The sequence below is a fragment of the Budorcas taxicolor genome, chromosome 1, assembly GCF_023091745.1.
Source record: "Budorcas taxicolor isolate Tak-1 chromosome 1, Takin1.1, whole genome shotgun sequence".
Taxonomy (NCBI): domain Eukaryota; kingdom Metazoa; phylum Chordata; class Mammalia; order Artiodactyla; family Bovidae; genus Budorcas; species Budorcas taxicolor.
Window position 1 is genome coordinate 118,432,311 of NC_068910.1, and position 12,022 is coordinate 118,444,332.

The 12,022-nt window shown below is 40.5% G+C and overlaps 1 protein-coding gene across 1 annotated transcript in view; it reads right to left on the reverse strand.

Moving 5' to 3' along the window:
• Positions 1-3,194: 3,194 nt before the first annotated feature.
• GUCA1C (guanylate cyclase activator 1C) overlaps positions 3,195-12,022 on the reverse strand; it is a 37,962-nt gene continuing 29,134 nt past the window's right edge. The window contains 4 exon segments of the mRNA XM_052644953.1: positions 3,195-3,329; positions 3,332-3,453; positions 5,734-5,738; positions 10,960-11,067. Coding sequence (XP_052500913.1) covers positions 3,195-3,329; positions 3,332-3,453; positions 5,734-5,738; positions 10,960-11,067 — 370 coding nt within the window.

The following is a 12,022-nucleotide window of genomic DNA, read 5'->3' on the forward strand; positions in this document are numbered from 1 at the left end:
ATTTAATTAAAAGTTATTGAGGTTCTTCACAAACCAGGTCTTGCTTGTCATGGGATTCTTTGCTTGAAATTTTACTGTAAAAACCCCAGGGGGTGGGGGTGGGGGCAGTGAGGAGCAGGAACTGAGGAATTCTGATAAATACAATAAAAATTCAAAATTTAAAAAAATCGTTAGGCAGAAGTCTCTGATTAAAGCTTATCTAAAGGATGAATTTAATGAATGAGATATTCTAAAGTAAAGTAATATGACTTCATATCTCAGTTAGGACTATTTCCTTGGACTCAGCATCACAACGCTAAGTTGCAGAAGAAATGATGAAGACTAGGACTTCGGAGGAATGTGGTATTAAGAGACAGAGTCCCAAAGGAAATAATATGGTTCTGCTTTTCCAGCCTCTTTTTCTACCTCGCCTATACATGATTTAATCTAAATCCTTGTATACCTAGATTTCATCTCATCTCCTTAGGACCACCCTCAGCAAACCTATGAAGTAGACATTACTTTACCATGTGTTCTCTTATGACAAGCAACTAGCTTTTTCACATCCTTCAACTGTACCCACAAACCCATTTTCCTAAGAATCAGGCAAGTGTGTGCTCTGTCTGCTATTCTCGCACATGAGCAAAGCTATACTTTGGAAAGAGAACGGAGTACTGCTCTCACCTTCTCCATAAGCCGTGGGGCAACTTGAGAAGAGGCAGACCCGGAGTGAGTGTTGGGTGTAGTGATGGAACAGAGCTTAGAAACCTACTAGGCAGCATCCAAGGAAAAAACTGAAAGCGAGCCTGGTAAACTAGACAAAACAGCCACGATTCCAAAGAGGGTGATGAGTGGAAGAGCGTCATCCAGGTAGGAGGCAACAGGGAAGCTGGAGCCTGGGAAGCCACCTGAGAACTCTAGGGCTCAAAACAAAGTGGGAGATGGGATAAAGCAGAGCACGGATGTTCTTAGGGTCTCTATGGGTAGGGAGGTGTCCTTAAGTGTCTACTTGGCTCACCCTATCTATTACATCTGTGTGGATAATTAAGCTATAAACCCTCAGCTCCAAAACCCATCTTTCCGTATTTTACACTGTGATGCCGGGTTGGGGTCCTGCTGACTACATTGCTCTGTTGCCAGTTGTTTCCCTGTTATGCTCAACCTGGATATGTTATTACCAGGCAGCTATCTGGGAAAATGATACCACTTCTTTGAGTCTCAGCTACCAGGCATAAAGCAGGGATAACAGCCACATCACTGGGCCATCAGTATTAAATGAGCTTGCTCAGCCAATTCCATAGTAAGTACTGAGTACATAGAGAGAAAAGGGCTTCCCAAGTGTCACAGTGATAAAGAATCCACCTGGCAATGCAGGAGATGCGAGTTCGATTCCCTGGGTTGGGAAGATACCCTGGAGGAGGAAATGGCAACCCACTCCAGTATTCTTGCCTGGGAAATCCCATGGACAGAAGAGCCTGGCAAGCTCCAGTCCATGGGGTCACAAAGAGTTGGACATGACTGAGCACGCATACACACACACACAATATTTTTAATTCTCTGTTTAATAGAAAGAATTGGTTAAGAGGACATTGGAGGGCTGGAAAAGTCAAGCAAGACACTGAACTAACACAGAAATGGCAAGAAGCAGCTCCCATCCTAGGCAAGGGAAACAAAAGGAAGAGGCTGAGGTAATTAGAACTTAGAAGCTTGGAAGCGGGGAACTAGGACCCAGTTTTATGTAGAAAGGTCATTGGGTGCCTCAGAGGAATGTGGTTGAAAAAATGAAATCAACTGCCGTTGCTGGGATGGGGCTGCTGCTGGGTAAGACTGTAATGATGTTTTCCTTTTCACTTCTACTGCTAGGAAGCTCAGAGTCCAGCAGGTAGCTCACCATCAGCAAATGAGCGGGATTTTGTGGCTTTACAGCTTCAGTGATTTTTCTTGCCGTTCTTTGTCCGTGATCATTCCACTTCAATATATTTCACATTACATTATGTATTTTGTAAATCTCAATCTTTTGAAGATCCTAGAAAATCTACTCCAGTATTCTTGCCTGGAGAATTCCATGGACAGAGGAGCCTGATGGGCTACAGTGCCTGGGGTCACAAAGAGTCAGACACAACTGAGCAGCTATCACTCACTCAGAATATTTCTACCTGCATCTTTATGACCTTAAACTGCATCCTCATCAATTTGTTTACCTAAGTCTTCCTACTTCCATTTATACTTCATTTCTATTGCCGTGTGCACCTCATTTATCCCTCTCTATACTTGATCCACATCTGTAACTACAGGGAGACAGGGACAGTCCACTCTGTGTGTGTTTTTAACCCAAATTTGAATATGAAAGAGTAATTAGGAAGTTTTTAACATAAAGACAGCTCACATCTGCTCTTCAACCTCCACTGTTTGCATAGCCTGCCATTGACAGAGGTACTAATAGGCCTGTGATATAGAACCCGAAACTTTAAAAGTTCTAGCCCATCAAGAAATCTCATTCATCATTTCATTTTGGGGGAAAGGATATAAAAAATGAAATGTCAGGGCTATAATGTCAGGACCATTTAAAATGTCAAGTGCTTGTTGTTGCATAGCCTGGCTGTCTGCTGTTCTGATCAAACCTCCAACTGGCATAATAATTACAGATGATGCATCGAATTTTCATGCACAACTGGACCCAGATTTATAACAAATCAGATGGAAACATTCTCACTGCCCAGTCAGAAATTTTCTCCTTTTACTACATAGTTTAAGACTTTTCCTTTGGAGCAGAACATTATTACTGATTCAAGACAGTGTTCAGGGTAAGCAATAAGAAAGAAGGGCAGGAAAAAAAGTTTTTCAACAGACCAGAACTCAGTCATTTATAATATACAGATGAAACAAGAACCAAGAGGCAGCAAATACATTTGTCAAATGTGCATTTAATCTAAGAATGTTAAATTGTTGAGACACTGTCTGAATAATCCAGTTCTATAAGATGCAGACTAATTTAGGTGAGCAAGAAAACAGACATGCAAGCTCTAGTATGCACTGATAGCTATGGAGGCAATCCTTCAGTTTAATCATGTTCTAACATGTGGACAGAGGACTGATGTATAAACAGAAGCAACAGCGCTTCTTTTTAGGATCTTTATGAGAGTTCTCTGTGGAACTCAAGTGGGATACCAATGATAATAAAAACATGTAATCAATAGCAGATACATGCAGGAAAATCACATTTCTTCTCTGCTGAGAGTTTTCAACCCACCAAAAGATGAGTGCTTTGCTTTGCATCCATTCCACAGCTTCTCAACTTTCACTGTCCCTACACCATTCTTGTCAGTTAGTTTAGAAGAAGCCTTTCTCCAGTGTCTGGCTATTTCCCACCACAGATTACTTTTAGTACATTGGAAAAGTCGAAGCTCTTGAAAACAATTTCCAGAAGGCCCTGATCTTTTTCTGTGCCATTGATAAATCCTTCTAAAGTCAATTCTCCCAGAAAATAAGAACAATTAGCAAAAGGCTTTGTCTACACCCCTCACTAACATACTATATATTCACTGGCATTTTTATTGGTATTCTTAGATCTTTTCATCTCAGACTCTTAATTCCTTGAATACCCTTCCATAGAAAAGCATTCAATGCTAGGGTCGTTTGGTGAAAATACAGGTGATAATCTCTTTTCAAGTTGAGAACATCAGGTAATATATAATACCTATGTTCACACATGAATTTTTAACATCTCTATACGGTATTGATTATTTGACCTTCAATCCCAAAGAAAGGCAATGCCAAAGAATGCTCAAACTACTGCACTACCACACAATTGCACTCATCTCACATGCTAGTAAAGTAATGCTCAAAATTCTCCAAGCCAGGCTTCAGCAATACGTGAACCGTGAACTTCCAGATGTTCAAGCTGGTTTTAGAAAAGGCAAAGATCAAATTGCCAACATCCACTGAATCATCAAAAAAGCAAGAGAGTACCAGAAAAACATCTACTTCTACTTTATTGACTATGCCAAAGCCTTTGACTATGTGGATCACAATAAACTGTGGAAAATTCTTAAAGAGATGGGAATACTAGACCATCTGACCTGCCTCTTGAAAAGTCTGTATGCAGGTCAGGAAGCTACAGTTAGAACTGGACATGGAACAACAGACTGGCTCCAAATAGGAAAAGGAGTATGTCAAGGCTGTATATTGTCACCCTGCTTATTTAACTTATATGCAGAGTACATCATGAGAAACGCTGGGCTGGAAGAAGCACAAGCTGGAATCAAGATTTCTGGGAGAAATATCACTAACCTCAGATATGCAGATGACACCACCTTTATGGCAGAAAGTGAAGAGGAACTAAAAAGCCTCTTGATGAAAGTGAAAGAGGAGAGTGAAAAAGTTGGCTTCAAGTTCAACATTCAGAAAACTAAGATCATGACATCAGGTCCCATCACTTCATGGGAAATAGATGGGGAAACAGTGGAAACAGTGTCAGACTTTATTTTTCTGGGCTCCAAAATCACTGCAGATGGTGACTGCAGCCATGAATTTAAAAGACGCTTACTCCTTGGAAGGAAAGTTATGACCAACCTAGACAGCATATTAAAAAGCAGAGACGTTACTTTGCCAGCAAAGGTCCATCTAGTTGAGGCTATGGTTTTTCCAGTAGTCATGTATGGATATGAGAGTTGGACTGTAAAGAAAGATAAGCACCAAAGAAATGATGGTTTTGAACTGTGGTGTTGAAGAAGACTCTTGAGAGTCCCTTGGACTGCAAGAAGATCCAACCAGTCCATCCTAAAGGAGATCAGTCCTGGGTGTTCATTGGATGGATTGATGTTGAAGCTGAGACTCCAATACTTCGGCCACCTGATATGAAGAGCTGACTCATTGGAAAAGACCCTGATGCTGGGAAAGATTGAGGGTGGGAGTAGAAGGGGACAACAGAGGATGAGATGGTTGGATGGCATCACTGACTCAATGGACATGAGTTTGGGTAAACTCCAGGAGTTAGTGATGGACAGGAAGGTCTGGCGTGCTGCAGTCCATGGGGTCACAAAGAGTCGGACATGACTGAGTGACTAAAATGAACTGCACTGAATCTTGAAGATATGGCCAAGTCATAGGGACATGAAAACTGCCAATTTCTAAGATCAGAGGGAAATGACTGTTCGCAAGGCTGTTTTTAACATTCTCCTCCCCGAGGAAATGACTTCAAGGACTATCCAAAGCTGTACAGAAGGGTAAACATTTATTCATTCACTAGTTATGTAGTTCTCTCCTTTTCTGATTTTATATTTCTCATTGTGTCACCTTGACTTAAACCTTAGGTCTACGCGGACCAGCTTTTCCAGTTTAGCTACAAAACTATTGACTTATACCCATGTGTACCAGCTGCTGTGTTTTCCACCACCCTCAGCCCACAAGACAAACTTTTCAACACTGGGCGGTGGGGGGTGGAGGAGGGGCTCTCTGTCGACTTAAGTCATTTGGATTATACTAATGGGTATACTCAGGTTAAAAAGCACAGATGAATTTCCAAATCTCAAGGAGATTGTACTTAATAAAGTGTGTGTCTTGGTGGGAGGTCAGTCAAAGTCAAGTGAAGTAACATTGAGTAATTTACTAGGGAATATGCACCTGAGGCAGAAAGTCAGCAGGATATTGAAAGCAAGTGTTTAACTGTTCAGTTCAGTTGCTCAGTTGTGTCCGACTCTGTGCGACCCTATGGTCCACAGCATGCCAGGCCTCTCTGTCCATCACCAACTGTACCTGTCCTTTAACGGATGAAGACAAATATCTAACGACCACAACTGTGGCTCAAATACAAACAAGTATAAATCACATTTTTATAAGATCCTTTTCTTTTGGTTTCCATGGCAAAATAAGATTTCTTTAAAGAGAGAAATCTAATCTTTGTTCCTTTATGTTTTTTTATGCCAAAGAAGTCTGTGCAAAATCCCAGTAACAGCAGGTAGGATCAGAATTCCCTATGCATCCTAGGAAAGTGCAACTGTGGAACAAACCAAAGAAAAGGAAGGAAATCTGAAACTCGAAAGGAGAAGTAAGTGTGCAGTGGGGAAGGTCACATGATGTAGTGGTCATAGCGCAGGGGGCCATAAATAAGAATGTCTCCTTTGCAAAGGGAAAACACAGCTGCTAGGTTTACAACCCAAAAGACTTTTCAGATTCCTAGGGGCTCAGTATGACCGCAAGAGAGGCGGGAGTGGAGATAAGGGAGCTGAAATCTGTTTCGACCACTCAACTGTAATAACACTTCTCCTTTATCACTGTAGGCAATAAGAAGAGGCCATGAGGTCGCAAAGTTGAACAAGACTGAGCAACTAAACACAGGATATGGTAGCATGTGTTAAAAAGCCATGCAAGTTACAGATGTGCAAATGAGAAAAAAGATGAAATACTTATGGAATTTTAAAAATTTGCAATGTAACTGACATATTACCTTAAGGGGTGCAATATAACTTGATGTAACAAAGTAAGTTTAGTCAATATTTATCACCTTATGTAGTAACAATTTTTCTTGTCACAGCTTTTAAGGTTTATTTACTCTTAAGATGGAACTTTTCACTGCTGTTATGCTTTTCAAAATACCTATGAATTCTGCATATTTGCTTTTTTCATGTTCTCTAACCCACTTACCAAAAACATTCTCCTTTCCAAATTAAGCCAACCTCTACCAAAAGCAACTTAAATGATATTTACTATTTCTAGCATACTTATTTTGAAGTTTTCCTCACTCTTTTCCTCCTAAAACTGAGCATTCAAACATTCATCAAGCCTTACTACAGTTGCCGTTTCCTCCACTGCATGCCTCTACCAGCATGGCCAGCCAGGGCTGCATAGATGGGAGGTGCTCAGGAAACCTCAGCTGAGGAATTGCTTTCCTTTATCTGATATTCTCAAACATTACTTCCTGGTCCTCTTTGATTTGTCTGTGGATTTATGCCCAAACGAAGTAAAAGGATGGTTCTGTGTCTCCCTGGAAAGGATTGCCTGTGCAGGTCCAGAAATTTCCTATCAAAAGATCAACCAGTCAAGAGTCTAAGTTGATGAGAAATGACCAAGCCAGAGCTCATGGGACTCAGGACCTAAAATAAAGCTTTGAGCTTTTATTTTTTGTTTTCTATTTAGAAACACATTAATCTTTGTGGTGTATAATTCAGAAATTGCACAATTTTTATATATTGAAATATACATAATACACAGAATGTATAGCCACATTATATAGGGCTGTTTGGGACCCTGAAGGTGGGTGTTACGGGTGCTTTTCCATCATCACTCATGACCAGGTTCAGTGGTTTTATTGGCGATAGGACAGTGCCCCATGAATATTTAGTCTTGTTTCTGGAATCTGGTTGTTTTGCTGGTATTTCTGGATTATGTCTTTCTTTCCATTAATGTCTTAAGCCCCATACTGCCTCTTCCTTCCAAAATATCAAAATGTACTGAGTATGCCCCCATTAGCATTTTTTTTTTCCTCTAAAGTAGTCAGGTTGGTTAGAAAAGAAACCAACCAGTGTCAAGGAATTGCTTTCCAATTCTTTCTAATAAGGACATGAAATTTTGTGCTGGGGCTGGGAATTTAGCAAAGAGGAAATTGCAGTCTCAGGAGCTGAGAAAAAGTGACAAAAGTTCTGTATTCGTTAGCAAGGTGGCACTAGAAGCATTTAGTAGTGTTTTATAGCTGAGTGTTATAAAAAAGTTGCAATTTTTTTGTCTCATATAAAGAAACTTGATTTCCCTATTATTTCCTGGTAGTTCCCAGTTTCCCAGTTTGATTCCAGTGTTCCAGTCTAGAAACTGGTCTTTCTGGTTAATCACTCAAGAAAAGGTCTGCATGTTCTGTCCCTGTTTTCATTTACCCCAAATTACCTCCTCAATAACCACCCTCTCATTTTCTCTTTGGCTTCATTCTGTTTCTTTTCACTTTCACAGTTCATTATTAGCCTCTTAAGTCTCCTCTATCCCTGGGCTATTTGGTACTTTGTTGTCTGGACAGTTTCTGCACTTGTGGTTGTGAACAAGTGTCTATAAATCTTCCTAAATCACGTCAAGAATGAGCCCTAAGAGGCACATAGTAGCATGCCGATTGCTATTCTTCCCGAAGTAAAGGCTGCAGAATTCCATGCTTGATCATTTATCCTGACTTGTCTTGCTGTCCCTTCTGTTTTCATTCTTCAGTGATACTGAATGTTGAGCTTCAATTTTCTGTCTTTGTGATTCTCTTCAAAATCTCCTTTTTTAGATGCTTTTGTTCATAATATAAGAATAAGCTAACTTGTTGAGTAATAGCAATGATACATGCTGATGGTAAAAGAACAACAATACTACAGAGAAGTGTAATGAAAGAAAGAATCCACCTTGAACCTCTCTCTATGCCTCACGTTTGCTAGCACTTTCCATTGGCAATTAAGTTCTGCTAATAGATCTGTATTTATATCTTATGACGTTTGTAATGCATATTTGGGCTTCCCAGGTGGCTCAACTATAAAGAATCTGCCTGCCATGCAGGAGACTCTGGTTCAACCCCTGGGTTGGGAAGACCCCCGGAGAAGAGAATGGCAACCCATTCCAATATTCTTGCCTGGGGAATTCCATGGACAGAGGAGCCTGATGGGCTACAGTTCATGGGGTCGCAAAAGAGTTGGATACAACTTGGTGACTAACCAATGCATTTTCATATATGTTCATCTCTAAACTTCTCTCTTAGATGCCTTTCTTCCTACAGATAGCAATGTGCACTGTGCTTACTCGTTCTTTAGTTTCTCCTTTGTTTTCCACGGCGTCTTACCAGATGCCCATCATACAACTCTTTATGGAGAACCTATTATGTGCCAGAAAGTGTGAGAGCACAGGAAACACCAAAGTACATAAAAACCCAGAAATACCTCTTGCCCTCATGGAGCTTATAGCTCTTTGTTGCTTTATTTTCTTAGCGCTAAAACTATACCTCTCTTTTGATCTAACTTTGATTTGCTAACTCCCACGATAATTATGTCTGGAATTAAAAATATCTATTCTGTGTTTTTCTGTTCCAGCAGAATTGATGTTGGTCATCCTTTTACAGTTTTCAGTCAAATTGGGATTTTTCGTATACATCACTGAAGTTTTCTTTTTCTTTTTTTGGTTGTATCTGAGTGTGCTGGAGTCTTCTTATCTTTGGCTTCAATATATACTGGATCAGATACAAATGCTGTGTTTGTTGCTTTTTATTTTGAGAAATCAGAAAAAGATATGTTGGCACATGGTCAACAGTATTCTGCTACATTTAAACATCTCCATTTCTACCAACACCAATGTTTTTATAACAATGATAATAATAAAAGTCTTATTTGAGGTATATATAACTTATAAAAATGCAAATGATATTTTCATCTGTGACACTCATTTCCCCTTTAGGTGTGAGTGAAGCCCTGTATCCTCTTCTGTCAAATTCTGGCAAAATCCTTTTATACTTCAACAAATATCAACCATCTATGTCTTCATTACTTTCTCTTCCTTGTCCTTTGGTGCACTGGGCTGTCATTATACAACAATTTTAGCATTTTTATCTTAATGCATGGAATGGCCCAGCTGTCGCTTGAGATGATACAACCACCTCCAATAATTTCCAAATAAAAGCAAATTCTATTGGTTTTAATTCTGTATATGCATTTGCCAAGAAAGAGTGGTTCATTGTCATTACAAGGTGTGACTAGCTTGGTATCTTCATTTTATAAACACCAATAATATTTAAGATATGAGTTTTTATATTGGAGTAAATGTAAGCTGCTCCAGAAGCCATAAAGTATCCCCTTTCTTCTGAGTTATTATTACAGGTCAAAAATCCCAGTTCCCTAATTGCAGGTGAACTCAGTTATTCCCTGAGCCCAACATCTTCTCTCTTCTGGATTTACATTGGTTTTCAGCTCTGCTCTGTTTCTAGGCCCTTTCCAACCACACTCCCCATTTTACTGTTTCTTTGTTCTTGAGGAGATTACGTAAATGTAAATGACTCCTGCATAATTTTCTGTTTTCTGGAACATGTTATCTGTCTCTTCAAACTGAGCCTCTTCTTAAGGATACCACCATCCTCTCTACGGGAAGTCACTGTTTCCTATACCCCCTCCACCCTCACCAGCACTACAAGCAGGAGTCATGGATATTTTCAAATGTTCTTGACCTGTCCTTTTGAAAGTCACTTATGATGCTAAGTCTTAAGTATTCATGATGTTCCATCTACTTTCAGAGCACTCACCCTTGATCAACAATTTTGACCTTGAGTTGAATGGTTTTAACCCTCTCTACTCCAGTCCCTGCCACCCTGCAGCACCTCTAGGATTAAAGTCTAAAACAAAAAACAATCTCCAGCATTTCTCCTGCTTGATGATTTCCATTTCAGGTACATATTTCAAATCAAGTTTTTCACTGGCCCCATCAGGTCCTCTGCTTTCCATTTTTCTGGTTCTTTTCTAACTTCACTTAGCCTCCTTAGCAACTCTGGGCAATCTAAAATTGTTCCTTGCAGCTTTCACATGTACTGACTTACTTTATTCTCCATCCATGTAGACTTACATAAAGTGATGACACCAACTTTGATCTTAGTAAACCAGTCAGTCAGACTAAGAGGTAGATACGGCACTGGGTCCTTAAGAGGAAGCTCTTTGCTCTTGATACATTTTCAAGTTGTTTTTCTGAGAATTTTTATACTCTTGCCCAAATGTTTGGATCGCTCATGGCAGTACTTTCATCTGAACTCTCTCCCAGCCTCCTCCTCCTCACCTCCTGCAGAGTAAACAGCCACGTTTGATTAAGCAAACTGCTACATTCAACATGAGCCTCTACTGCCCTCTAGTGTTCACTACAAGTGATCCGTGGTGGGTAGGTTGATTCTGTGGAATGACGGCAAACATGGTTCTCAATCCCTTATATCTATTCCCTCCCCTGACCCCCTTTTAACATCTCTTGCTAACATATTTTCCACAATTCCAAACTTACTTTTTCAAGATCATCCCTTGATTGAATCCATTTGGTGTAATCCCCTTCCCTTCTCTTGGAATGTCTGTTGTGTCTTCTTGTTCCGGCCTCTGAAGAAATGCAACTTTTCTGAGATAAAGAGGAAACCAGGTTTTAGGGCAGAAGAAACAGATGAACAAATGAGCAGTCAGTATAAATACAGAAAGAGCAGAAATGGAGGCAAGTGTGGACAACTCTTTCCAGAAGTGCATCATCAAGAAGGAAAAATCTGATAGAAGATGGCATAATTGAAGTTAGGAAGGGAAACTTAAGTTTATTCATAATTTGATGAGAAGCCTCCAGTAGAAAGAAACTCAGCCCTAAAACATAGCTAAAAACAAACAGCAGAGAGTCCTTCATCCCCTACTCTCCCACTTTTTCCCCTTTATATCTCCCTTCACTTTTTATATATACAAAGTATCAGTCACTGTGCATTGAATATAAATATGGTCAATATGGGCTTCCCTGGTGGCTCAGATGGTAAAGAATCTGCCTGAAAAGTGGGAGACCCAGGTTCAATCCTTGGGTTGGGAAGATTCCCTGGAGAGGAGCATGGCAACTCACTCTAGTATTCTTGCCTGGAGAATCCCATGGACAGAGGAGCCTGGCAAGCTACAGTCCATGGGGTCAGTATGCTGCTGTTAAGTCACTTCAGTCGTGTCCAACTCTGTGCGACCCCATAGATGGCAGCCCACCAGGCTCCCCTATCCTTGGGATTCTCCAGGCAAGAACACTGGAGTGGGTTGCCATTTCCTTCTCCAATGCATGAAAGTGAAAAGTGAAAGTGAAGTTGCTCAGTTGTGTCCAACTCTTAGCGAACCCATGGACTGCAGCCCACCAGGCTCCTCTGTCCATGGGATTTTCCAGGCAAGAGTACCGGAGTGGGGTGCCATTGCCTTCTCCGTGGGGTCAGTATATATTCAGTCAAATTGTATCAGCTGCAGAACATTGCACTGGTCAAATTATGAAGTCCAAGTGTTGAAGCTGAAACACCAATACTTTGGCCACCTGATGTGAAGAGCAGACTCATTTGAAAAGACCAGAT